We start from the raw sequence: 25,109 nt of genomic DNA, 5'->3' as shown, positions 1-25,109 counted from the left end.
AGTGATTTAGTGTTATGGAACAGGACTTGTTTTAATGAAGCCAGGAAAATGCACCAGTACAAATCCACAAAGCTTCACATGTCAGTGGTTTGTGCTCAAAAGACATGAGCTGCCCGAATCTACAGCTATGGTCAAAAAGTTTTTTAATTAAACCTGCTGAATAATGTTACTTTAACATATTGAATTACATACCGCTTTGTAGTTTTCCGTATACTTAACTAAAAACTGACACATTTTAAAATGTGACATTTCAAAATCTAACATGAAATACTGTACTACTATTATGGCTTCCGGTAGACTTCTGCGATATCATTTTGTAGATCCTTTGATTACATGATGTTAAATTAAAAATCTCAATTATGTTCATATGTTTTTTTTTTTATTATTATGATGTCTCAATCCTAAAATTCTAGGACTAAAACTTTTGGCCACAGCTGTACACAAATTACAGGCCATTAGAGCAACCGGGCTGGACAATGAAAAAATTAAAAACAGTGTCAGGCTGTTCAGTGTACCATCACAATATGCCTCCCCATCAGAATTTGCTACCGGTAGCAAAATTTGACAGCTATAGATGTCACAATTTGCCTCCTCATCAGAAATTGCTACGCCTTTTATTTTACAATGGGGAAAAAAAGATGGTAATAAATTCTGATGAGTCATATTGTGGTGTCAGAAATTGCTACCCCTCTTCATCAACACATCACTTTATGATTAGGAATACACATTGCCCATGTTTTAGAAACAGGGAAGATGAGACACAAAAAAGGACATAACACCGGCAGATTTAGAGAAAAAAAAAAACATAGTTCAATATTGGAAAACCCAGACCCATTCTGAATGATTACAAACACCATCAAATAGTAAGGGGGATGACAATGACGTTTGAAGCTTGCTACACTTTACTGCTGTCATGATGCAATGGAAACCTAGTATGGAATGCCACTTAAATGAATTACAAACAGTAAGAGACCAAGCATTGCCTGTCTTATGTGTGTATATAAACAATTATAACATTTATAATTGCGAAAGTATAAACATGGGGAAACAGTTAGCACTGAATCAAAGAAGTACAAAGATACTGTCGTAGATACTGTTCTCCCTGAAACAAATAAACGCCCCCTGTCCCATCTGCACACTGCTGGGAGAACTACACGCTGTTTATCGCAACGCCCCCTGTCCCATCTGCACACTGCTGTGAGAACTACACGCTGTATATCGCAACGCCCCCTGTCCCATCTGCACACTGCTGTGAGAACTACACGCTGTATATGGCAACGCCCCCTGTCCCATCTGCACACTGCTGTGAGAACTTCACGCTGTTTATCGCAACGCCCCCTGTCCCATCTGCACACTGCTGTGAGAACTTCACGCTGTTTATCGCAACGCCCTCTGCTTGTTATCAAGACATTGAAATGCCCCAAACAGAATATGAAGGGAGGCAGTTTGATAATATCACTTTGGTTATTGATATTAATATTTTCGTTCTTAACCTAAGGACTCAGGTGAAACCACTTGATAGAAGTTCTCTATTACCACCCCATCGGACTGTAATCAATGCATTGAATCGGCGTTATCAAGACACATCAGACCCATTGGAATGGTAACACATGGGGTTCGTTAGGTGATCACCAACGCATTGAAAGGTGATGATAGGGTTGCCCAATCTCATGAGAGAAACGTTAACAGATTGACGTTTCTGCATTTCTCCTTTCACTTTCAACCACAGTGCTTCACGGCAGCTTTTATCGAAATTATTTTTTTATATTTATTTTCTGTTAACATTTGTTTATGGATAATCGTGTTTGCTTTTAAACCAATTAAATAGTTACAAAACAATTACTATTATTTATCGTTTTAATTCCGTACATGGTCTTGTAGTAGTGCTAAAATATACACTGCCTTTTTTCTTTATAGATTTACGGGAAACCTCGCTTAATGTAATTTTAGGAAATGACATGTCAGGACTGTACTTGCATCCAGAGCGCGTCTGCCGATGAAAATAAAAATACTGCTAAAAACAAAACAGTATTCGGTTCAACAGAGACAGTCAGTAGTTTATAAACAAATCATTTAAATGCTCCGTGTCTATCTGTGTAGTTTGAATTTTGAATGTGCCGCCCCAGCTTGCTCTGCGACGCTCAGCCAATAGGCAGGGACGGGACGTTGAAGAGAATTGTGGGCTCCCACATATCCCACAATTCTTTTCAACGTCTTTTCAATTGTTTTGTAACGATTTAATTGGTTTAAAAGCAAACACGATTATCCATAAACTAATGTTCACAGAAAATAAATATATAAAAACAAATTCGACAAAAGCTGCCGTGAAGCACTGTGGTTGAAAGTGAAAGGAGAAGTGCAGAAACGTCAATTTGTTAACGTTTCTCTCATGAGATTGGGCAACCCTATCATCACCTTTCAATGCGTTGGTGATCACCTAACGGACCCCATGTGTTACTCATGGGGGACCACACAGACCATCACAATGGGTCTGATGTGTCTTGATAACGCCGATTCAATGCATTGATTACAGTCCGATCGGGTGCTATTACAGCAAAGAAATCAGAATGGTCGAACATGGTGCCCCCTATCGGCCACAGTGGAAGTTGTGGAAGCAATAATACGCGCTGTCTACTCAACCCCGCAAACTACAACACTGCGTGGAGAGTAATGTTGCTCTAATAAAATGGCAAAGAAACACGGTAGTGTGGTCGCTATGCGTGTAAATATTGGATTACAAAAAAACTAATAATAAATAATAATAATAAATCAAGCATTCTGAAAGTAATGTGTACATATAGATTTTAATTTCGTTTTTATTTTAATATTTCTATTCTGCAAAAGCGAACTTGGCCCGTACATTTTTAGATTATTCAGACAATTACCCCGTGTTTTATATGTTGGTTAATTTGTGTAAAAACAAAGCTCCTTCGCTATAGACTTATGTTTGAATTATTTTTATTTAAAAAAAAATGTTCAAAATATAATGTATGATTGATTACAAAAATTAGATATCAATAATAAGAAGAAAAAAAAACATTGAATTAATATTTTTTGAAACATTATGACATGATTTAAAGAAGTAACAAAAAACAGGAACTCTTTACTTCAGGGTAAATGTGAATCTGAGATGTTTCCACTGAGAAATGTGGCCTCTTTCTCCTTTCCAATATGTAAGAACTAGTTTATTTAGGATGAATAGCTGTATATTATGTTTCATTTATTTGTAGTGAAAGGGAGACTGCGAATTCAGAGGAACAACCCTGGCTACGTTATCACATAATTACTGTTAATTAAAACCCTTAGTCAATATAAGGGCACATTGAACAATACCTAAGCTCCGGAAAAGTGTTTCTCAACAGGAACCAAAATGTCAGAAATGCAAAAATCTCATACATGATTTTTGGGCTTGTACAGAAATTAACCGTGGTTGATATAAACATAAAACGCATATTACAGACAGTAATTCTTGTTAACTGTCTTCATTTCTCAAGATATCTCTATTGACTTCTGCACTAGGTCGTCTTGTCTTTTCTCATTCCAGACAGAGACACACTGAAACTTGATAGTTTAATTAGCGCAGTGTGTCCTTCATCACCGTGTATGGTGGGTATGCCCATTTATCTTTTGGAATAATAAAAAAAAAACAAAAAAAAAAACTTTAATTTCGCTCTACTTATAAATTGCAATATAATTTTCTTTAATAACGGACACATGTTTATTAGGTATGTTTTCTTAGCTGTGGACTTTCTATTTGTTTTTACACGAAGATTCTGAAACCACAGTTAAACTTAACAACTTGTCAAAGTTGTAAAAATGAATTGTGTTATTATATACTTACTTTGGATATACATAATAATATTTGATATGCTTTCACGTTAATGGTGCTATAAAATGCATCCAGTTGTTTAAATCATACTAATGTATGATACATATTATTGTACTAATGTAGGTGTCAGTATAAAATAATAACAATAAAAACACGCCGTTTACACCGCAGTACTGCATATATTACTCTGTAGTTGATGCGGTAAAGACAAAGGTTCGAGAAATATCAGCACTGTCAGCATTAGTTTAAACAAGGGCAGACTTCTCATTAATTATTCTGGTCTTCTGTGTTTCCATGATAGGTAAACAGTGTCTTGTCCGCGTATGAAGCTCAGTTCGCTGCTGCAAAGTTTTTTTTTCTTGAAGATTTATGGGGTTGAGATTGTGTGTTGAGATTGCAGCATGATGACTCGGACACCATGGAATTCAAAAGGTCGCCTGTTTTAGTTTTATGAAGAATGAACTTCTCATTCGCTTGCTGACTGTACTTGTGTGTTAGCGTTATCCTCGGTTCTCGGATACAAAAGCAGCAGAAACAACCGAAAATGCGTTGTTTTCTACGAGAATTAGCCGAGGCTGTCGGAGTGCTTTATCCGCTTGCAAGACGGTAAGTTTGAAAATCTTTCATTATGCATTTACACTGATTAATACTTTCTCCACTTCAATAAACAAACCAGTTTGTTTTACTGCCTTCCGCCTGACCCGTATCTCACATAATCCACCATATATAAACAGGTGCTACCTGACAGTGAAAAAGAGCATACCACCAGATAGTATTATGCTGGAGAGAAATGTGTCTGATTTTAAATTCATTTAAAATGTTTATTTACTGTAGTTCGATTATATTTAAATTATATCCTACGCCTATTCTACCATAATTCAGGGTAACAGATTAAGGACAGGCATTTATTAAACATTTATTGCAGCTTTCAGACGTTTAGGATAATTCTTAACCAGTATGTTGCCTTGTTAGTGAAATCTGGGCCCATTCTGTCTTGCATATTTCCTTCAGCTCAGGCAGATTGGATATACAATGCTTGGCTACAGCTTTTTTTCAGATCAGTCCAAAGCATTTCTATTAGATTGCAAAGGACATTCCAGAACTTTTATCTTCGTTTTCTTCAAGAATTCCAGAGTTGACCTAGGGCAGCTTAAACTACCAGCAATTGTGTATTTTGGTCTTTGTCATATTTGTATTTAGCATGTTTTCTTGAATGGTCTTATATTAAGTGTAGGGTGCCAATAGTTTTGTGTGTGTGTGTGTGTGTGTGTATATGTTAATAGAGTGCAATTGAACTGGAAGAGAAGTGAGTGGTAGGCAGAGAGATGTGACAACTGCATCATTTGTCATTTGAAATTGGTGAAAAGGTAGACACAAATGCACCCATAAATGTGTAAATAATATTGTGCTTTCAGTATGAAACAGCTTTCATATAGTCTGTGACATGCGTTTACTGTAACTAGGGTTACGTGAAGGGTATTGGTGTTTAGTTTAACAGGACAGAATGAAACAAGACCACGTATTTAATCAGAGTGTCCATTAAATAGCTTTGTTTCATAAGATAGATATTGAGAAACAACTTTAGACAGAAATCCACAGAATACCATGGCTTCAGCGATTTATTAGACACGGAAGCACCTGCCAACCAATCATCAACTGTGAGCCTTCTATCTGTGTGATCTTGTTGATTAGGACTTCCCTCTAAGCTTTTTTGGTACTGAGAAACTTGCTGTTTTGACTGAGAAAGGGTGAATTATCAGTGAGAAACCTTTGGCCATGCAGTAATCCTTTTAATGTATTATAATTGCATTATAACATTTTGAAACAATATTCCAACACACGTATCTCAATAATTTGACAATGTGCTTAATAATAATAATAATAATAATAATAATAATAACTTTAATTTGGTATAGCACCCTTCACGCCAAGGTGTGTCAGGGTGCGACACAATAATAATAATAAAACAAAACATTTAAACAAGACAATTATAGAAATATAAAATATATCATTTTTATGAAGCGTATATTTACCTTTATGAAGCCTGTCTGAGATCCTATCATAACTGCAGCCCTGTCAGTTATCAAAGATGCAGACTGCATGCTTAACAGGTGGCCTGCACAGATTGCTTTATAATACTGTATATATACTACTGTATAAAACACTGGCGCCTGCACTGATTTTCCATTCTTGGGAATTGCAAATTCCGTTTTACAAACATGGCTAATTCCGTCCTCACCCCCCCCCCCCCCCCCCCCCTTTCTATCAAAGTATTAATTATTAAACATGGCATTTGAACATAAATATAATGTAGATAGTTAAAATAAGTAAATTAATAAATATTACCACAATTCTTTTTTTATTATTATTATTAAAGCCAGGAGTTTTTCAATCAACTCCTGTTGCTGTGCTAGTAAGTAAAGCACCTGAAGACACTTCAGGCCTCTCATAATGTTTATAGACATCACTTGGCTCATTGCTGGCATTAAAATAAGCAGGAAAACCTCATTTATATTACAATAGTTCAGAAAACAAATGTCCAGCACAGTTGTGAGAATCATATTTACAGTCTTCCACTAACACCGTAGTTCAGTAGTTTTTCACAAAAAAAAAAAAAAAGATCTGTTTATCCTATTGCTGGCATTATAATAACAATACAAAAATAAAACAGTTTAATAACAGTCTAGCAATGTCATGTGAGAGTAATCCGTTTACAGTACTCCACAAATTAAGTTTAGTGTTTTACTAGCATTAAAATAACCAGGATAAAATATAAAAACACTGATAAAAATAAATAAATAAATAAATAAATAGAAGCGTGTTGACTGACTCGTTGCTCTAGACAGGTTCCCTCTTGTGTATTACCCGATGCTGCCGTCTGATTTGCTTTCTTGTTCTCTACGTGTTTACGACTGACAGTATGATCTTTTAATGGTATTGACTCATACACGAGTATTGTGATTTTTTAAATTGATGTTCAGCTGAGTATTTATACTTGTAAATAATGCAGAAAGATTGTGCTTCACTGATTAGTATTCAATTATACGACCAAGCAGCACTCTCCATAGAGGCAGAATCGTCAGACGCCTGCTGGCGCTGAATCAGATTAGTAATGTTAGCATGTGCTATTCATCTTTCAATAAATAGGCTTGTATCACTTTAAAAATATCCCTTTTTGCGTAGTGCTGGGACAAATGAATATGCAGGCTAATGCTGCTTTGTGGTAGCAAACATGACCATGTTTGTATTCGTTCATATAGCAGCAGGATTTCTAAATGACTCCATCGAAAAGATATGCAAAGAAAGCCAAGGCAGCAATGCTGTATGAAATAAACACCATGCACCCATTCAACTCTATGGAAGAGTGTTTCTCACGTTTCTTTAGTAGGTAATGTGATGGGGTACAGGAGAAAGAGTGTTTAAACATGGAAAACACATGTTCCACTTTAGAGTCGCCTCTGCTAACACTCAATGTCCAGCAATAGAGAACCCTTAATTCTAGGAACAGCTGAAGCACATTTAACTCACTGACAATGAAGATAGTGTTTAGTGTTGGCAAAAAAAGACGTGACAGCACAAGGCACAGCTCTTGTTATACAGTGTATGTTAAATCACAAGATGATACGCCACAACAATTTAGACCTTTTAGTTTCCAGTCTTCTAATACTTAACTAAACTCAAACCCTTTGATGCTGAAGTGTGTTCAATTGCACTAAATTATTTACAGACAGAGGGTGGAGATTTCTCAGGCCTGGTCAAACAGAACACATGTCTAAATCGAATGCATTTTAATTGGGAGGATAGTTTTTCGAATAGTAGACAGCACAGTAGACTATATTCAGATGTGTTTTAAATGGATTGTTTGCTTCACTTTCTGATGTTTGCAGTCGTTTCGACGGGGTGATGTTGCTCCAATACTGAGCTATCGTTTCTCTAGATATCTGTCTTTACCAGGCTCTGAGCTTAATAATAGTGCACAGGCCTAATTACAGAAACTACCCCAAATGAAGATTGTGCAGGTGGCTTTATTAAACAAGGCAAATGCCTAAGAGTTAAAAATAATTAAGTATGTCAGTTACATAGATCCCACGCAGGGCTGTACATTCAAACTTGGAGCTATCAGTATGCAGACATTGCTGAGGGCCATGACACGCATCAACAGTATGGACAGAGTACTTGTGACAGGACGGCTGAGTGGTGACGTCCCCAGACCAGGAAGCTGACAGAGACACAGGCAGGTACTGCAGGTGAAAGCGCTGCTGGGACCGGCGATTTATTTAAACTAAATATTTAAACAAAAACAACACTCACAGAGCAAAATAAAAGTGTTACAAAAACACACAATCTCTCTCTCTCTCTCTCTCTCTCTCTCTCTCTCTCTCTCTCTCTCTCTCTCTCTCTCTCTCTCTCTCTCTCTCTCTCTCTCTCTCCTTCAACAACCGCCTCTGGTTCAGCAAAAGCTGCAGGTTTTTATACATGTGTTCATCTCCAGATTAGTAATAAATGAATTCATCTGGAGATGACCACATTTTGCACGAGAGTTTTTAGAATTTGTCAATAATCACGAGCTGTCTGTCAGAGACGAGCTGCTAACACCGCCTCTGCCATCCCACATTCAAACCAACAATATAATACATGAAATCACCCGTACTTCATAACCCAAACAATACATACAATAATAACACTAAGCCATTAATTTTCTTCTGCCCTGCCACAGTACTATAGAACACAGAAATGGCCATGAATAGTTTAATAAACATTTGAGGTCATTTTCAGGTCTCAGAAAGTTGAGTAATAGTTTCATAGCTGGCAAGATTGAAAACTTGGAATTAAGCACACTAATCCTCATGCTAGTGACTGCTGTGTTACAGGCTCCCCTTTATAACTCTATAGTCAGGAGCCATAGTTATGAGGCAAATTCTTTAAATCTTTAATCTATTAAAGTCCATACACTAGAAATACTGTCCAGTTCATGGATTGCATTGATTTGACTTTCTCCATGACCGTATGTAACCACGGATTGTACTGTAGATGTACCATACCCGGTGGACATGTGCATAGTTATGCAACATACTTGATTACAAACACTTGGTGCCCGACTGTACTGTTAGATTTGAATTGCTTTTAGGCAGACGAGACACACACTTCATGCTGGATTCCAGAACAGACTGGGTCAGGATTGGAGATGGTACCACACCATTAGTAAAGATTTGGTCCGAATCCAAGAATGATGGCAATTTATACAGAATGCTGGTTTGCTGGATTAGACAGGTTGTACTGTACACAGAATCAAAAGTTTAAAAAATGAATCGTATGTGTGTGTGTGTGTGTGTGTGTGTGTGTGTATATATAATCTCTGTGTATAGATCCCATGTAACACTGCCCCTGTGTGTCGGAGACGAGGAGGAAGGTCTCAGGGTTGGGCTGCACCTTCACTCTATTAATCTGCTGATGCTCCCCCTCCATGGGAGTTGTTTCACCTTTATATCTGATATTTAATAACTTCATATTTCATTTTTATAGACCCTTTTCATTTGAACACCAGACCCCTTATTGTGAACACTGGGGTATAACCCATCCCATATTCAACAAAGCATTTTAAATGATAATAAACAATGATTTCTGAGAAACCCTTCACAAAGTTTGCTAATGGTAAGATACAGTACAGCACATATCACCCTGCACGCATTTGTAATTGTTTTAATGGGTACTGTGAAATCAGTGTGCCCTAGATTCTACTTTTAACATAATGTGCTAAAAAGAAAAGCTGAAATTAGCTTTTGAATATTAACCTCGAGTTGATCAGGTTTGCCAATGGTATTGAGTGAGCGAGCTTTAAGGGTTAATCGGTCTTAATCTGCACTTTGTCTGTGAAATCCTTATTCTTAAAGACCAGCATACACATGGAGACACGTCGGGAAACTTTTTCAAGCAGCACGTGATCATTTCCGCTGCACTCTGCAGTAATGGAGGAAAGCCGTATTGCATCACCTGAAACGACACTGCAATGTGTCCGCGTGCATATCAATAAAACGACTGATTGTAGCAGGATTCCAAACCATGTCATCTTCTGTAGAAGTCACCATCTTGCACAGTCACATGATCGATGAGAGTCTCTCCTGATTGGCTAAAGGCAAGATGTTATTCAAAGTCAAACCCAGGTCTAGTGTGTGAATCATGTTCCCTTGTTTCTGGAAACACAGAAACATCCAGCATACACTTGGAAACTTTCTTTGCACAGCAGTTCCAGCATAATTAAAGGAAACTTGTTTGTGCTGAATAGCTAGATGGTGCCGGCTCTTCTTTAAATACACTTTGTATAATCTAGCCCACATTAAATATATCTATGACAGGCAACGAGAACAGATCCTGAACTCAGGTGAAAGTAACACAGACTTCATAATAACGATGGTTTATTATAATACAGACAGCAGAGGACCCAATTTCACACACACACTACACTGACTAACACTATTTTGAGAAGCCTTACTGTTTTTCACCACTATAGGTTTCAATTAATATGTGAAGCACAGGACACGTTTACGTTTCAGGTGGGATTCTATTTTCTGTAAAACAGGAAGGAAGCAATTACTAGGGGAAAAAAGTGCTTCTCCTGAATAAAAAAAGGACATTTTTTTTTACTTAATATGAATCCCAAATGTTTTAAAAATGAATTACCCATTCATTAGCCTCTGTATTTTTCACTATCTTCATTTTTTCTTTGCTGGTCAACCCTAAATACTGCTTGAGGTAATATATCTACTCCTTGTAATTTTAAATATTTTAATTCTGGGGGTACAGCAGCTGCCTCGTTTGGTGGTTTCACCAGCCCTCTGTGGATATTGGCATTAGGGGTGTGCAGATACACAGACTATCCAAGCAATTCCCTTTAACATGGTTTCAGATGTTATGTGATCATTACAATGGAATACAACCTTTTAAATCCGTTTTTGATTGGACAAAACAAAGCTTCCCTCTTTTGCAGGGAGTACCAATCAATAACAAGCTGACAAAGTGATCAAACCAACAAAAAACACACATTTTATCTGTGACTTTGTATCTGGTTGATATACAATCAATTCGATTGTGCTTCCTTATTTTTCAGTGTGCTTGTTTCCATAGAAATCACCTCATGTGCGCACCGTCTGTGCAGTGAGTTGTGGGGTTGTAGTCTTGGGCACGAGTTAATCTCTGATTAACCTCAGCCTCCTATGGATTCATTGAGTGAGTGTCTGTTTGTATGTCACACTTTCTAAAATAATAATAATGATGATGTGCTTATTTATTACGATCACCAAACGTTTTAAATTCAACTTGACAAATCCCACTCGCCACATGAATAGGTACATTATTAATGTGCTTTGTTGTGCAGTTTATTTGAGTACATTCTGTATTGCTTCCAAAATAGTTTGCCCTGTCTCAGGAATGCAGAGTTCAATTGCACAATTTCTCACACAATTAATAAGTATAGTTTATGTTTATTACACCAAGAATAGCCCTAATTAGAACCACTGATCCCATTGTGATGCAACTTGCTGAGGACAGCACAGGTTATCCGATTCTGGGGAGTCTGTATAGTTCATATTGATCTGCTTGATACTGATTGTCCTAGTGTTAGATTTACACAGCGTGACAGTGGTGTAGGCTATGCACCTGACATAGCTGTTAAAATGATGAATACATTATTAACTGAACACATAACGATATCACATGACATTACATATCTGGAATTCTGTGTACAGTACATGTATCTTTACCACAGGAAACCGCCAGCCTGGATAGCAAGTAACCTGTGAGGGACTGGCACCAAGGTGAGTGTGCTGGAAACCACTAATAGCGTAATGGGCTTTCAAGGTGCGTCATGCCGGGGCAAATATTTCAGTGTCAATAAAGCTTTGTTGATCTGGCATCGGTGTTTAAAGTAAAAAAAAAAACACGTTAACACGGCTGTGTTTTTAAAGAAATGTACGGATTTTAATGGAGTGTGTCTATCTGCAAAGTGACCAAACAAGTCGATTGTTTAAAAACGTGATTTTTCAGACGGTTGTAGGTGGTGTTGAGAGGTTAAACATCATGTTCTACCTTAATTGGATTTACTTTGTCAGACACCCCAGGCAAACACCCCTGCATACAAATCGGCATTGGACAGATACGCTTAACCCTTTCTTCGATAATGCTTTGGTCTTACCAAGCTACCTTCGCTGCACTGATATAAAATACGATTCTGTTATTTTTAAAATAATGATACACGTGCTCTGTGAGAAAACGACATCATGCCGAAATGAAATGCAAAACTGTTCAACCAGGTTTTAGTAAAGGCGTAATTTTTGGTCTAATCTTTCTTCAACATTGGAATTCCGTCAATATTTAAGTCGTACAGCCATCCGCATAATGTAATTAATTGTTTTGGGGAACTTAAAATAGAATTGATAGTGGCACAATTATACATTATTAAGGAGATATGTTTCTTCCTACAGCATGACATATGAGAACTGCTTTGTGATAATGACGTTTAAATAGCATTAATCAGTTGATGCTTATCCCATTAGCGGGCCATGGCAGACACACTTTTTAATTAGTTTTTTTGCTGTGGAATTATGATGACACCGAACATTAACTTCAGCATGATTCATATTTAATACTGAACACAAACTCGGCGACCAAAATGCGTCTTTTATCAGGGTAGCTATGTGTCTCTATTGAAACAACCAATAACATGCAGTCTTGTCCCGGTAGGTGAATGGTTAAACATAGCTGTCTTCCAGCACTAACCGGCTGGTGGAGCTACTTCCCTCCTTGCCGATGCAAGAACAGACTGTTCTCCACAAGGCAGAAGCACTGAAATTATAGAGCAAATTATAGAGATTCGGACCAGACTTGTTGATCTCCATTAAGCTGCAGAGAGACGGGTATCGGGGGAAAAAAACGCTGTATTGTATGTCTCGAATTGAGAAAAGAAAAAACTTCAACACACTGGAGACTGGCGTGCAAAACGTCTGTATGGTGTTTATTGTGCGATTAAAGGTTTTCGCCATCAATTTCCTTGGAGTAGATGGAGTAATTTCGATTAGTGGGTGTTAATGGAGGTACGTGAACAGTTTGGTCATTTCTCCTCTTTTTTTCTCCGCGGATGTTTTTGAAGTCTATTTTATGTCTCATGTTAGACGTGTGCGTTATTTTATGAATATTAATAAATGTGGGATCCTATTGGATATGGCATCTGCTCTTGGTATTTGAGGAAATGGCTTTCGCTGAAAGGAATGTGAAAAATGTGCTGCTGCATGACACTTGGAAGACGATATGTGAGGAGTGTTACATGGCAGCAGCCTTTCTTTAAAACGTAGTTTGTATGTGTGTGTGTGTGTGTGTGTGTGTGTGTGTGTGTGTGTGTGTGTTTGCAGTTGTGACATCTGAGCCACTTAAGACTGGCACTTTTGTATATTGCTTTTATCATTCTATACACAGAGCCTATGAGGTGATATTGAAGATGTGTTGCCATCCAGAGCGCACTAAAACTAAACGCAGCAGAAGACTCGGAGGATGAAATGTCACCCTCCCCCGGGAAACGGACACAACATCGTCATGGCTTTTATTTAACAAGGCTCAATACAACCTTTTTAAATATGCCCACCTTGCAATTGGCAATGGCGCTGGGTTAAGTGGCTGATGATGGCATTTTTTTAATTTCAAAATGTGCTCCCATAATCCTACGCCTTTTGCTAATGTGTTTATCTTAATAAGGAAGCAAAGCCAGCACACCGGGCTGCTGATACCAGACAGTATTATTATAGATTTAGAGGATATCAGCCCTTGCAGTTCTTCGCATGACAATGAACAGCACTCAGAGCGTTGCCTGACTCTCTCTCCAATAAGCCGTCATACCGCGCTCATAGTAATACAAGTTCTCAATGCCTTCAGCACTATCAGTGCTGGACAGCTCACTGCAATTGATTACATGTAACAGGAAGGGGGAAAGAAACCAGTTTTGCTTTTAAGGAACGGGGAGGCAGTGGTTTCAGCACTGATCGACTGAACAGCGCACCCTGTCCGAGTGGAGTTCACGCGTTGCATTCTCTCAAAGTAAGTGTGTAGAAATCTGCTGTGGCTACTTGAGCAGATTAAATTAGCTATTTGATCCACTGATAAGTGTATAACCCACCTGACAGTGCCTGAGAAATGTTCTTTCCCAGTTGTGTAGGTCATCTGGGTTTGGTCTCCATTTTAGAAAGTGTCACTGATGTTTCTTTTTCTCTCTTTTCAGCTGCAAGAATGGATGTAAACAAGCGCAAATGTAAACAATAACTTGTAGACGGTGGTTTCTGGACGGTATAAAAAATAAAATAATCATTTTGTGGAGCCTTATCTTTTACAATATGTCGGCGGGGATGAATAAACCCGCATCTAAATCAACTACCTCGTTGCCTCCAGACCCCATGGATATCATAAGAAGCAAAGCCTGCTCCCGGAGAGTGCGGCTGAACGTTGGGGGGCTTCCACACGAGGTTCTTTGGAGAACGCTGGACAGGTTACCCCGCACGCGGCTGGGGAGACTAAGAGACTGCAACACGCACGAGTCTCTCACTGAAATATGTGATGATTACAATTTGGACGATAATGAGTACTTTTTTGATCGCCATCCCGGGGCATTCACTTCTATTTTGAATTTTTACCGCACTGGTAAGTTGCACATGATGGAGGAAATGTGCGCGCTGTCGTTCAGTCAAGAACTGGACTACTGGGGAATAGACGAGATATATCTGGAATCCTGCTGCCAGGCCAGGTATCACCAGAAAAAAGAACAAATGAACGAGGAGCTGAAACGAGAGGCCGAAACTATGCGGGACAGGGAAGGAGATGAGTTTGAAAACACATGCTGTGCGGAAAAAAGGAGGAAGCTTTGGGACCTTCTGGAGAAACCCAGCTCTTCTGTGGCCGCCAAGGTAACATTTATGTTGTTTTAAATAATAACGCACACAGTTACTTTATAGCACTTCACAAGAATGGTTTCCATCATGTAAGTCTGTTAACCCCCACACACGGCAAAACGTGTTAAACCCAATCATTTTCTGTTGACTTCGTTATACCGCAAAAGTTTCAATATGGTTTGCTCAACAAACCACCATGTTCTATATGTGAACAGGACACCCCTGCTTGTGTTACACATTGCTGTGTAATCTTGATCCATGTTTAATAGTGTGCAAGAAGGAATGCTTCATCTCATCAAAATGTTCTTTTGAGCAATGCTCAAGTCTGTATGATACAACACTGAGCCCTATTCCCCAAACCCTAACTCAGGCCTATTTAAAGAATATGTTTAAGTCTGTTACCTATTCATGTACTGCTCCAGATCACAACTTAAATAACCCACAAGTTACAGCATTGAGGAATCCTTTACACTAATATTTATAAGGAAAGCAAAAACAAAGAAAATATAGAAGCTGTCCGAAGGATGAATGTTTGTAAATTTTAGTGTACAAATTCAATTATTTATTTATATTTTGCAAAATCAAGAGAACTTGCTTTGATCAAATATGATATTGTCTTTTTATTTTAATCACCAGAGCGAATGTGTAATGTTGCACATTATTATCACATTTAAAATCTCTTGAAGAACTGTGGTTAGGAATAAGGAAAGCACATGGAGTTCTGAATAAGAAAAAAGACTTCATAACAGCCATATTGCCTAGTGTGAAAACATGACACCTATTTCTGTATCTCAAGTATTCAAAAGCGGTTTTAATCTCCAGCACTTCACTTATATTGTTGCTAGAAAGAATGCTGTTTTGTAGCAGCTAGTGCAGAGTATGCTGTTCCCCTTTGCAGAGTAATGCTGTAATAAATCCATATCTGTGACCAGCAGGGTACAGCCTCATTTAGAATGCGTAACGCTGCTGTCAGTGTGTGTGTACAGTACTGTCAGCCACAGCTGCAACTCCACGTGCTCCTGTTCCAGACATTTTAAGGCAGGAGCCCACACTGACAAAATGGTTGTTAAAGGGCTGAGTAGTGGACAAGCACTATGAATACAAACCTTATTTGAAGTTTTCCTTTTTTAATGCCGGGATCATAAATGTCATAAATGAGTCATTTTGTGTAAAATATTCATACATACAGCCGCCAACGGCAGTCATTATCACGGTGCATTTTAAACATCATCAATATTAAAATGATAGACAAACTATCGGATACAACTCAAAAGTTCAAGCACATCATATCAAATATATGCACAGCCGAACATCTGAACAATTAAACATAAAAGGGTTTATTTTCTAACTTACCACATATAAAGCACTACTTCAAAAAATGAAAGAAATATAATGAAATAAACATTTCGAAATAAACTAGTGTGTAAACAGGTTTATGTACGTACAAAACTGTAAAAACAAAAGTAGTTTTTAATCTAAAACAGAAGTAACATATTGTAGCGTGCACGGGGAAAGCAGCAGCAGGACTGGTAGGTGACGTAATCACACACGGAGACGTGAGCCCGATATACGCTCCTGGTAAGGGAGCCGGCTCTTTTGTACAGCAGTATCGGCGCTATGCTTTAGTGCGAGATGTCCCGGGTTCGCGCCTACTCTCTCCGCCTGTGTGTGGATTGCCTCGCTCTGTGTGATGCGCCTGCCTGCGTTTACCGAGATCGCTATAATATGATTTATCTTGCGTGTGTGTCACGCGCAGCACAGAATCCAGGTTGAGCTGCTGCAGCCTGCAGCTTTGCAGTTTTCTGCTCGAAATGTTTCTGCTGAAGCGACGTGGCTAGCGCCAAGGTGAAATCTCTCCTACTGTTATTTTCCCTGGTGCATTTCTTGTACAAAACGAAGGAATTGATGGCTGTTAGGTCCAGAACAAGTAGCTGATGCGTGGCGTGATTCAGAATGTACGCGACAAGTTAATTCATTTGTCTTGTTAAATGTTTTTTTTGTTTTTTTTTAATGTTTATGGCAACGCACGATATTCAGAGTCGTTCCTCGATTTAATTAATTTAAATTAATCAGAATTTAATACAAAATGGATGAACATGTTTATTGCATGTGAATTTGTATTTTTCTAAAACCCATTTTTCCCAGCTGGAAATCATTTGAACAGGCCCTTTGGTCCTTCTGTATTAAAAGCTGTTTTTTTTTGGGGTTTTTTTTTTTTTTAAAGCTTCTAATTATCAAGGTATATGTATTCGAATAAGGCCAATATAGCATTGTTTCTTTTAAACCAGTGCTGCATCAAGTCCTTTCAATATCAATCAGCTTAGCTGAACAAAAATCCCAAACTAATAATTATACTGATGCAAGTTACATTTGTTCTTCCTCAATACATTTTTCCTTCCATTTCTTAACCCCATAGCATTGGCTAAGCCCATTGAGTAAAACCAAGCAATCTCCATATTGAGCACCATTAACTGGTCAAATTGCCAAATAAAACTAATACAGTAATTCATCGCTGTGTATCTGCCCGTTACATATCCGTCCTAACCGTTTATCCTCCATGATCAAGCTCTTCAGCAACGTTAGTTTATTATTGAACACAGAAGATTAGTTCAGATTGTAGATCCTACCAGAGTTTTCATACACTGTGTTGTATGTGCTCCATGTGCTGCCATTGCTGGTAGTGTCACGTGATCTGTTCAGTGTGTTGATATGTAAATCGCGTCTCAATCTCCTGCCTGTCACTCAGCAGTGAATGCACGCACCCACACAGCAGACGGCTACTCTGTCACAAGCATTAATACCCTGTGTCTTTCTAAACAAGGGATTCAGGAGAGTTCCCTAATAAAAGCTGAATCTCAAAACAATAACTGTGTGAATATAGTAATGGTTACAGCTGTATATAATGGTATTTAAAACATGATTCATTTATCCACCTTTTTACATATCCACCCTTACTCTTGTCCCACCGCAGTCACTGAATACAGCATTCTGTAAATCTGTTTTAATGGGATGTAGTGTAGGAAGGATTCAAAGAAAGAAACACATCATAATGATGTCTTTGCATAAAAGATATGTGGACATGCAGCTAAACTAGTCTGCTGTGCTTTCCTGTACTACAATATCGGGCTGTAGTGTTAAGAGTTCAGATCTGTTTAACTAATGAACTCATTGATCACTTTTAAAACAGGTCTGATTTGGTGTTCTGTGTTCTTGTGTTTTGACATAGGACACAGCTTATGAAAGAGAGCTATTTCTTGATATAAAAATAGGCTGTACAGTACACAATGAATACTGCTTTTAATTCTGCTGCCATATGCAGTTCTGCTCAATTTCTCAGTTGATTTATTCACTTGTCATGTTTGAAAAGCAAGTACCTCAGCCAATAACAAATCTCCATTGCGTGTGTCTAACCACAGTATAACTCTTTTGATTTATTCTGTAGTTCTTGGTGCACAAAACTAAAACGTTATTGTTAAACAGTCTTTTGTGATTTTGTTTTTATGGCAATTTAAAAACTACCTGATCATCAGTATGGCGGTTTAACTTCATGCAATGTCATAATTGTAATAAAACTACTGTACTACCAATTTACCCAAAATGTATGCATACATACATATATATATATATATATATATATTACAGGTTTGAGATTGATCTTCCTATTTGGAACTGGAATTTTCTCTGCTGATATGGGGCCCCTGTGTTGTACACGCCTTTTTAAAATAACACACATGTTTGTTTGTGTCTGTTGTGCCTGATACTGGTTAGTGTCTGGTGTTTTTCTGGGTTTTTCTTGTCTGAATGGGGATGTCTTCAGGGGCTGTTCCAGGACGTCCTTGAGAACTGGAGGTTTGATCTTCAGCATCTTGCCTGGGGTATTGCATTTATCAAAACAAATAATGTCAACAGATTATAAGGATGTTTTTTTTTTCCTTTTGATTTATGACAGCAATTATTCACATTATTCGAAAAGTGGACAAATTGTTTTTGTACAAAAAATAAACACCCGCCATAACACTGTCAACGGTGAAGGAATCCTGAATAGCACTGATTTATTTGACATGTTAAGGGCTTTACATTTTTTGGAGGGATATTTTTGTGCAGTCTTTGACATGGAAGCACCTTCCAACCGGGGGGGTTAAAAGCAGTATGGGGTTTGAGAATGTGTCCTGACAAAACTCAAAGAAACATATATATGCATTATAAAGTAAATACATAAATAGGAAACTTAACATGGTACAATTATGCATTCAGTTACTGCATAATTACTGAACAGATCTTAAGGATGCTCTGTGCATAACAAAATGAACCAGTCCTGTTTTGGACAGCGCACAAACAATATTTTGTCCATTGAGCAATCTCTTAAAACAATTGATTTCTACTAATTTGAAGTTGTATATTTGACCCAGATAGTAGGGGAACCATTAGAAATATAATACTTTTAGTCTCCAAGCAATCCTTCATCTAATACACATTGCCGCACTTTGTGAAATGGCGGGGATCTTTTAAGACTGTATAAAGATCAGTTGGCATTGTTTCTGAATAGTGATTAGGCCTATGCCTGCTGGTGGCACAGAATCAAGAACGTGGCAAGAGAGAGACGGCAGATTCTTTGATTTATTATTTGGGAATAATGGGTCACTCCTGCCAAATAAGCGTTGAGCTTTCACTGAGACAGATTAGCTAAATTGGTTCTTATTTGCTGTCATGTTATCAGGGTTTGATAGCATACAATACAATTATACAGTAGGGCAGTGCAGACTAATGCACTGAACCATTTTAGTGTGCGTTAAAGATATTATTGTAGCCAAGGGACAGTTTAAATACTTTACTGTGCCATGCAGTTTTGCATCCTTTATCATATAGATGAGACCCCGTGGAACCATGTTTTCTTACTGTATGTTTGGTCTATTCTAAATACATGTGGCTAGTTTTACAAACTACAATTAGCACTTATATTATCTTAACTTAAAGAGTACGTAGCAGGGTTCTGAAAAATATAGCGTTACACGTCCTCACGTGTTGCTACAACTGTTTAAATAACATACCTGTCATTTTTCTTTAGACTGTTAACATCCTGACAACTTTTTACACTTATAACATTAAAGTCTGTTTCAAAGCTCTTTTCAAAATGTCTGCCCAATGCACTGGTAGTGTAAGGATTATTGCTCACATTGTCAAACAGGTAATACAGCAATAACGATCCATGACATAGTACGGAAAAGAAAAGACAGATCACTAGTTATGCTTTTTTTTTCAGTGATTTAGAGGCCAGATCTAAAACTCCACTACAGCAGCCATTTTGAAAAGGGCTTTGAAACAGACTTTAAAGTTGTAAGTGTAAAAAGTTGTCAGGATGTTGACAATGAAAAGAGAAATGACAGGTACGTTATTTAAACAGTTGTAGTAACACATGGTGCTATATTTTTCAGAAACCCACTATTTGTTCTTTAAGGTAAGGTAATCCTAGATTTTTTCATTAATGTGGAAGTAAATGCTTGGAAAGTAACTCGTATCTGTATTTTCAGCTAAAGTTGCAGTCCCACATAGCCCAGTTCAGTTGTAGTTCATCAAAATGCTTTAATTGCGTTCTTTCATTGTTAACCCCTGTATAAAACAGTCCTTGCTGACTGTCCAGTTTGTTTACATTTCTCACAGGTATTTTTTTTGGGGACACAAGCTTCCTCATTCTCTAAAACCAATCTTGCCAAATGCTTCATTCAGTGACACAAATGAAAGGAAAATAAGAGAAACTGCTTAGTCAGGCAGACAAACAAAGTTAACAAGTGCCCTTTTAAAGCTCCTGTCAATGACTTTTATCCCATTCCTTTTTACTTTAGCCATTACGGTTTTATAGCCAAGTAAATAGAATAATAGGGTTATGGAACTGACTCCATTCTGGCTCTAAAGCTGAGGGAACACAGACACTTCTTCAGGGAAACCTGGTTCCAGGAGACCAGGAGACCTAGTTTGAGGCAACTTTACTGTATCAAACCCCAAATCTCCCCTGATGTGCTATGCAGTGGCCTGAAACCTAGTCTCCTGAAGCCAAGTTTCAAGCCACAAAGTGGCCTCATGTTCCCTCAGCTTAACATAGTCAGCATTTTGCAGTGAACCATAGAGTACGTAGAGCCAAGCTGGAGAACACAGAGCTGGAGTTCATCATGATCTGCTTCGACCTGCTCACTTTGAATTGGTTTCACAAGAAGCAAAATCACAATTTTGTTGACCTAAATATAACATTGTAATTGATTTATTTTTTTGTGTAATTTTAGTTTCTTCAATTATTAAGTGGAAATAGTACAAATACCAAAAACTTGAATAGAAAAACAATTCTGTGTTATAAAAATGTGTCTATGAAATAAATTAATAGAATAATCTTATTTGTTAGGGTTGGTACATCAAGTTTTCAGTTGTATTTTGTAAAGAGCTACATTGATGTTTCTTGCGTTTGCATATATTTGAATATAACATATAATATGCACATTTGTTATTGTATTGTTTGGCTGATTTTGGTGGATAATTAAATGCATTTGGACCAATTGTGTCTTTGTTTAGTATTTGCTGACCAAATACAGCAAGTGAAAATGAAAAAGCCAGAATGTGTGTGCATGGATTTAAAGTGAAGCACAGTTGGTGCTGCAACATTCCAGCTGGCATCTACTGTCTGATTGAAGCCTGCTAGGGCTGGAAGCTGACTGGCTGATGGTACTGAATCGTTTTCTAATAGCAATAGTGCCTGTTGATTTGAAGGCTGTACCATGTGGTAGCTGATCTAGACTATCGATATGTATTTGAAATACATATTTGCTTAAAAATAGTACTTCTATGTGCCATTTAGTAATGTGAATGCATATACTAAACTAAGACACAATTGGTCCACATTTATTTCATTATCCACCAAAACCAGCCAATCAATACTTTGCACTTATGAAAGCAATCAATCCTTTATTAGCATCTGCAGGTTTTTTGGCATTCATCATTCAGAGTTGCTTAATGGACAAATGGCATGAATGGTTGATGTTTGGGTGCAGAGGCACCAGGCCTCAGACTGAGAACCACTGTGCTGAAAGCTTCATAAGAATCACTGTATTTTAAAAAGATACATTTGTTTCATTTTTTTTTTTTTTACCAAGCTAAAGATGAATTTGAAAGCTGAGGAAATCCATTGTGGCAGTGAGCCCTGCCCCTGTGTGTATTTTGTGGTATATGTTTCTTGTGGTGTGTTAATGTTGGTGTATAGATATTGGTGCACATGATATAAATGGGTCTGTGTTGCACGAGTGATTTAAAATATTTAATTGTATTTAGACACGAGGATGGCAGAATCACTTCACATGCTGATTAAAATGGGTATTTGTATGTGAGCACGGGGGAGAGCACAAATGAGTTCACGTGCAGATGTACCGAGATTCCAGATTGAATGATTGATTAGCAATCGAGTCTCGGTACAGCTGCATAAAAGATGCAGTGTTTCACTCACTCAGGGTCGGGTGCTCAGTGAGTAGAGAACGGGAGAGAGGAGAGTAAGAGTAAATTATAAAGTAAATAACAATTGCTATTTCGTGGTGGAAGGACCAGCACGATACTTGTTTGTCTGTTTTGACTCGCCGTGCTTGTTTGTCTGTTCATCCACTGTTTATATAGTGTTAGTCTGTTTTTTTTTTATTTTTATTTTTTTTATTTTGGCTGTTTTTGTTTAAATCTTATTTGATTCATTCAATAAACACACTGAACACAGCCATGGCGTCTCAGTTTCACCTGCCAGTACTGCCTGTCTGTGTGTTCCTTTCTGGCCTGACGTCACCCCTACAGCCAGCCTGTTCACAGCATACATGACCTTTATGTAGCTTATCGGATTGTCTCTGCTTAGAAGTAAAACCTGCTCTAAGAAGGTAACTACAGTCTGCTTTTCAGCACCTATATATAGAACTCTGACTGGGTTCACAGTGTGCACCATGGGCTGGGGTACTCTGTACGGGGTGTCTAGTATACAGAACTGTGACTGGATTCACAGTGAGCACCATGGGCTGGGCACTCTGTATGGGATGTCTAGTAGGGATTTTACTTTCCGTTTCATTACCTAAATGTTTAGACTTGAGTTTAAACACTCTAAAACTTTAACATATTGGGAATCTTTGTAACCAATCAGAAAAGAAAGAAGCTTTCCATGGCTTTTTATAAATAACTGTGTATCAGACTGCATGTACACCATTCAATTGTACTGTATATGAAGAAATATGAAATACATTGGCCCACACTGTACACTTACTGCTATGTAAACACTAAGGCTAACACCTAGATTTGGTTAAACGTTTGCATAAAGGTTTGTCTTATGTTTTAACGTCTGCACTCTAAACTATTAATATACCTAGGGCCATATTTTCAAAGCATTTTCTTTATTGTTTAATTAACTCCTATTATTTTGAAAGAAGAAAAAACAAAATGAACAGGTGGACCAGTGAGTTTAAGAGCAATTTGGTATCAGAGGGATTAATAGTTTAAAGTTTAAACACTATCCAAACAGGTTGTCTCAACATTATTCAGTATGTATTCATAGTACACTCCATAAACACATTAGAGTTGTACACAGGTAGTCTTATACACATTAATATTGTTTATGGAAACTGAACAGAATGTAACACTCAGAATAGTTATGTAATATCAGCATTAACGAATGTATTCTTCTTTTCTGTTTCAGTCATCAAATTCTGGTGAAAAAAACTGGCACAATCGAACTTGATCACAGCTATGGCCAAAAGTTTTTAGGATTGAGACATTGTCTCAAAGTGTTCAGTCTTTATCACCCAGAAACCTAAAAAGGGCCACATTTTCGGTCTCAGTTCAAAGTGAAGGGCATTGTTAGTTTCCGTAGCACAGAAACTGTAAAGCTGCCATCAGAAATGGCTTGTGAGATAGCGAGTAGCAGCTGGAACCGTGCTGGTGCTGTGGTTTTACTAATGTGTATAAATACTCCCCATGGGTATGCGCAATGGGCTTGGTGGTCTCAGTAAACAGCAGTGTAATCCACATCACAAAACCACCTTCCAGTCCAGCACAGTGTATCAGTATTTACCCAGCCTGGGACTGAATGATCTCAAATGTGATCGGAGGGTTAACATCGCACTGCTGCCGCACTGAAGCTCAGTAAATCTGTCCCACAGGCAACCTTTATCCCCCCCCCCCCATCTCTGTCCCAGGATGACAGATGAGGATGTTTTTTATCAGCGCAGCTGTGGCTGTGACTCTGTTATTGTTTGTGTCTTGCAGCGGTGCCTCGGTCTGTCTGTTTGCTGCTTCTTTTTGTTCACGAGTTTGTAGCTACATCAGTCATCTCCACACTTTGTGTACACTTGCCTGCAGAATGCATGCCTGCAGAATGCATGCGTCTTGCAGCGGGCATGGCTGAATTAATTATATTTGTCCTCGGCTCTATGGGTAGAGCAGGCTGCAGAATACTCTCTTTTGTTTTCTAACATACAGCTATGGACAAAAGATATATATAAGCGTCTTTATATTAGTAAGCATCCAGTAACTATCCCGTGCAGAGCACTGTACTGCCAGCAAAACAAAAGGAAACGGGATCTAAAGCAGCAGATCACTAGAAGTGCTGGCTTTTACTCCTATAATAACACATTGGCTAGCGTAGGCTACATAGATCTGTGGCAGGCAGAGCTGAAGAATGGCTCCTCAACTCCAATGGAAAGCACCTTAACACAGAAACATTTAAAAAAAAAACAATGTTTGAGTGATTGCAAGAAGAGTGAATGACTGCAAACATCATACAAGGTAAGAGTAAAAACAAAGAAGAAAACAACATTTGAAGTTACTTTTCTGACACGCTTTTAAAAAGTACTGTATAATACTAACATGAAGTAACTTAGCCTCGTTGAAGGTAGGGTCATTCACTGTTCTAATTAGATGTCTTTGTACCTCCTGAAATAGCTTTATTCCATTCATAAAGTTAGCCTTCACCTCTGCACTTGCTTCAGAATAAAGCCCAAAGCATATTACATGTTCCTCTGAGGAGACCTGAGTTTTACAGCAAGGTTTTTTTTTTTGGATGAGCTAACTTTGGATTCAACCCAAATGTCATTTTATTTGAAAGTCAAATTTATTTTCAGATTTGAATTTTCTGCCAATATGTTAGATTACAGGATTGGGAATATGACTGGTGTCAGACCAACCTAATCACACTAACATTATCTGTGCCCAGTTAGTTTATCATAGTAAAAGCACAGCAAAGTATAATAAAGCAGAGTGAAAGAATAGCGAGGCATGGTAAAGCATAGGTAAGCATTGTAAAGAATAACAAGGCATGGTAAAGCATAGGTAAGCATTGTAAAGAATAACAA

At 37.9% G+C, this 25,109-nt stretch overlaps 1 protein-coding gene across 2 annotated transcripts in view; it reads left to right on the top strand.

Moving 5' to 3' along the window:
* The first annotated feature begins 12,646 nt into the window (after positions 1–12,646).
* Positions 12,647–25,109, top strand: part of LOC117962318 (potassium voltage-gated channel subfamily B member 1-like) — a 90,064-nt gene continuing 77,601 nt past the window's right edge. The window contains exons 1-2 of one of the 2 annotated variants that reach the window (XM_059004192.1): positions 12,647–12,915; positions 14,091–14,769. In XM_059004192.1, the coding sequence (XP_058860175.1) occupies positions 14,203–14,769 (567 nt within the window). In that variant the 5' untranslated portion in view covers positions 12,647–12,915; positions 14,091–14,202. Of the gene's footprint in view, positions 12,916–13,611; positions 13,910–14,090; positions 14,770–25,109 lie in introns of those variants that run through there. The other variant, XM_059004191.1, reaches the window with a different exon arrangement.

Source organism: Acipenser ruthenus, chromosome 29 (assembly GCF_902713425.1).
Source record: "Acipenser ruthenus chromosome 29, fAciRut3.2 maternal haplotype, whole genome shotgun sequence".
Taxonomy (NCBI): Eukaryota; Metazoa; Chordata; class Actinopteri; order Acipenseriformes; family Acipenseridae; genus Acipenser; species Acipenser ruthenus.
Note: the sequence above shows the minus strand (reverse complement) of the source record. Positions and strands in the feature narration are given on the sequence as shown.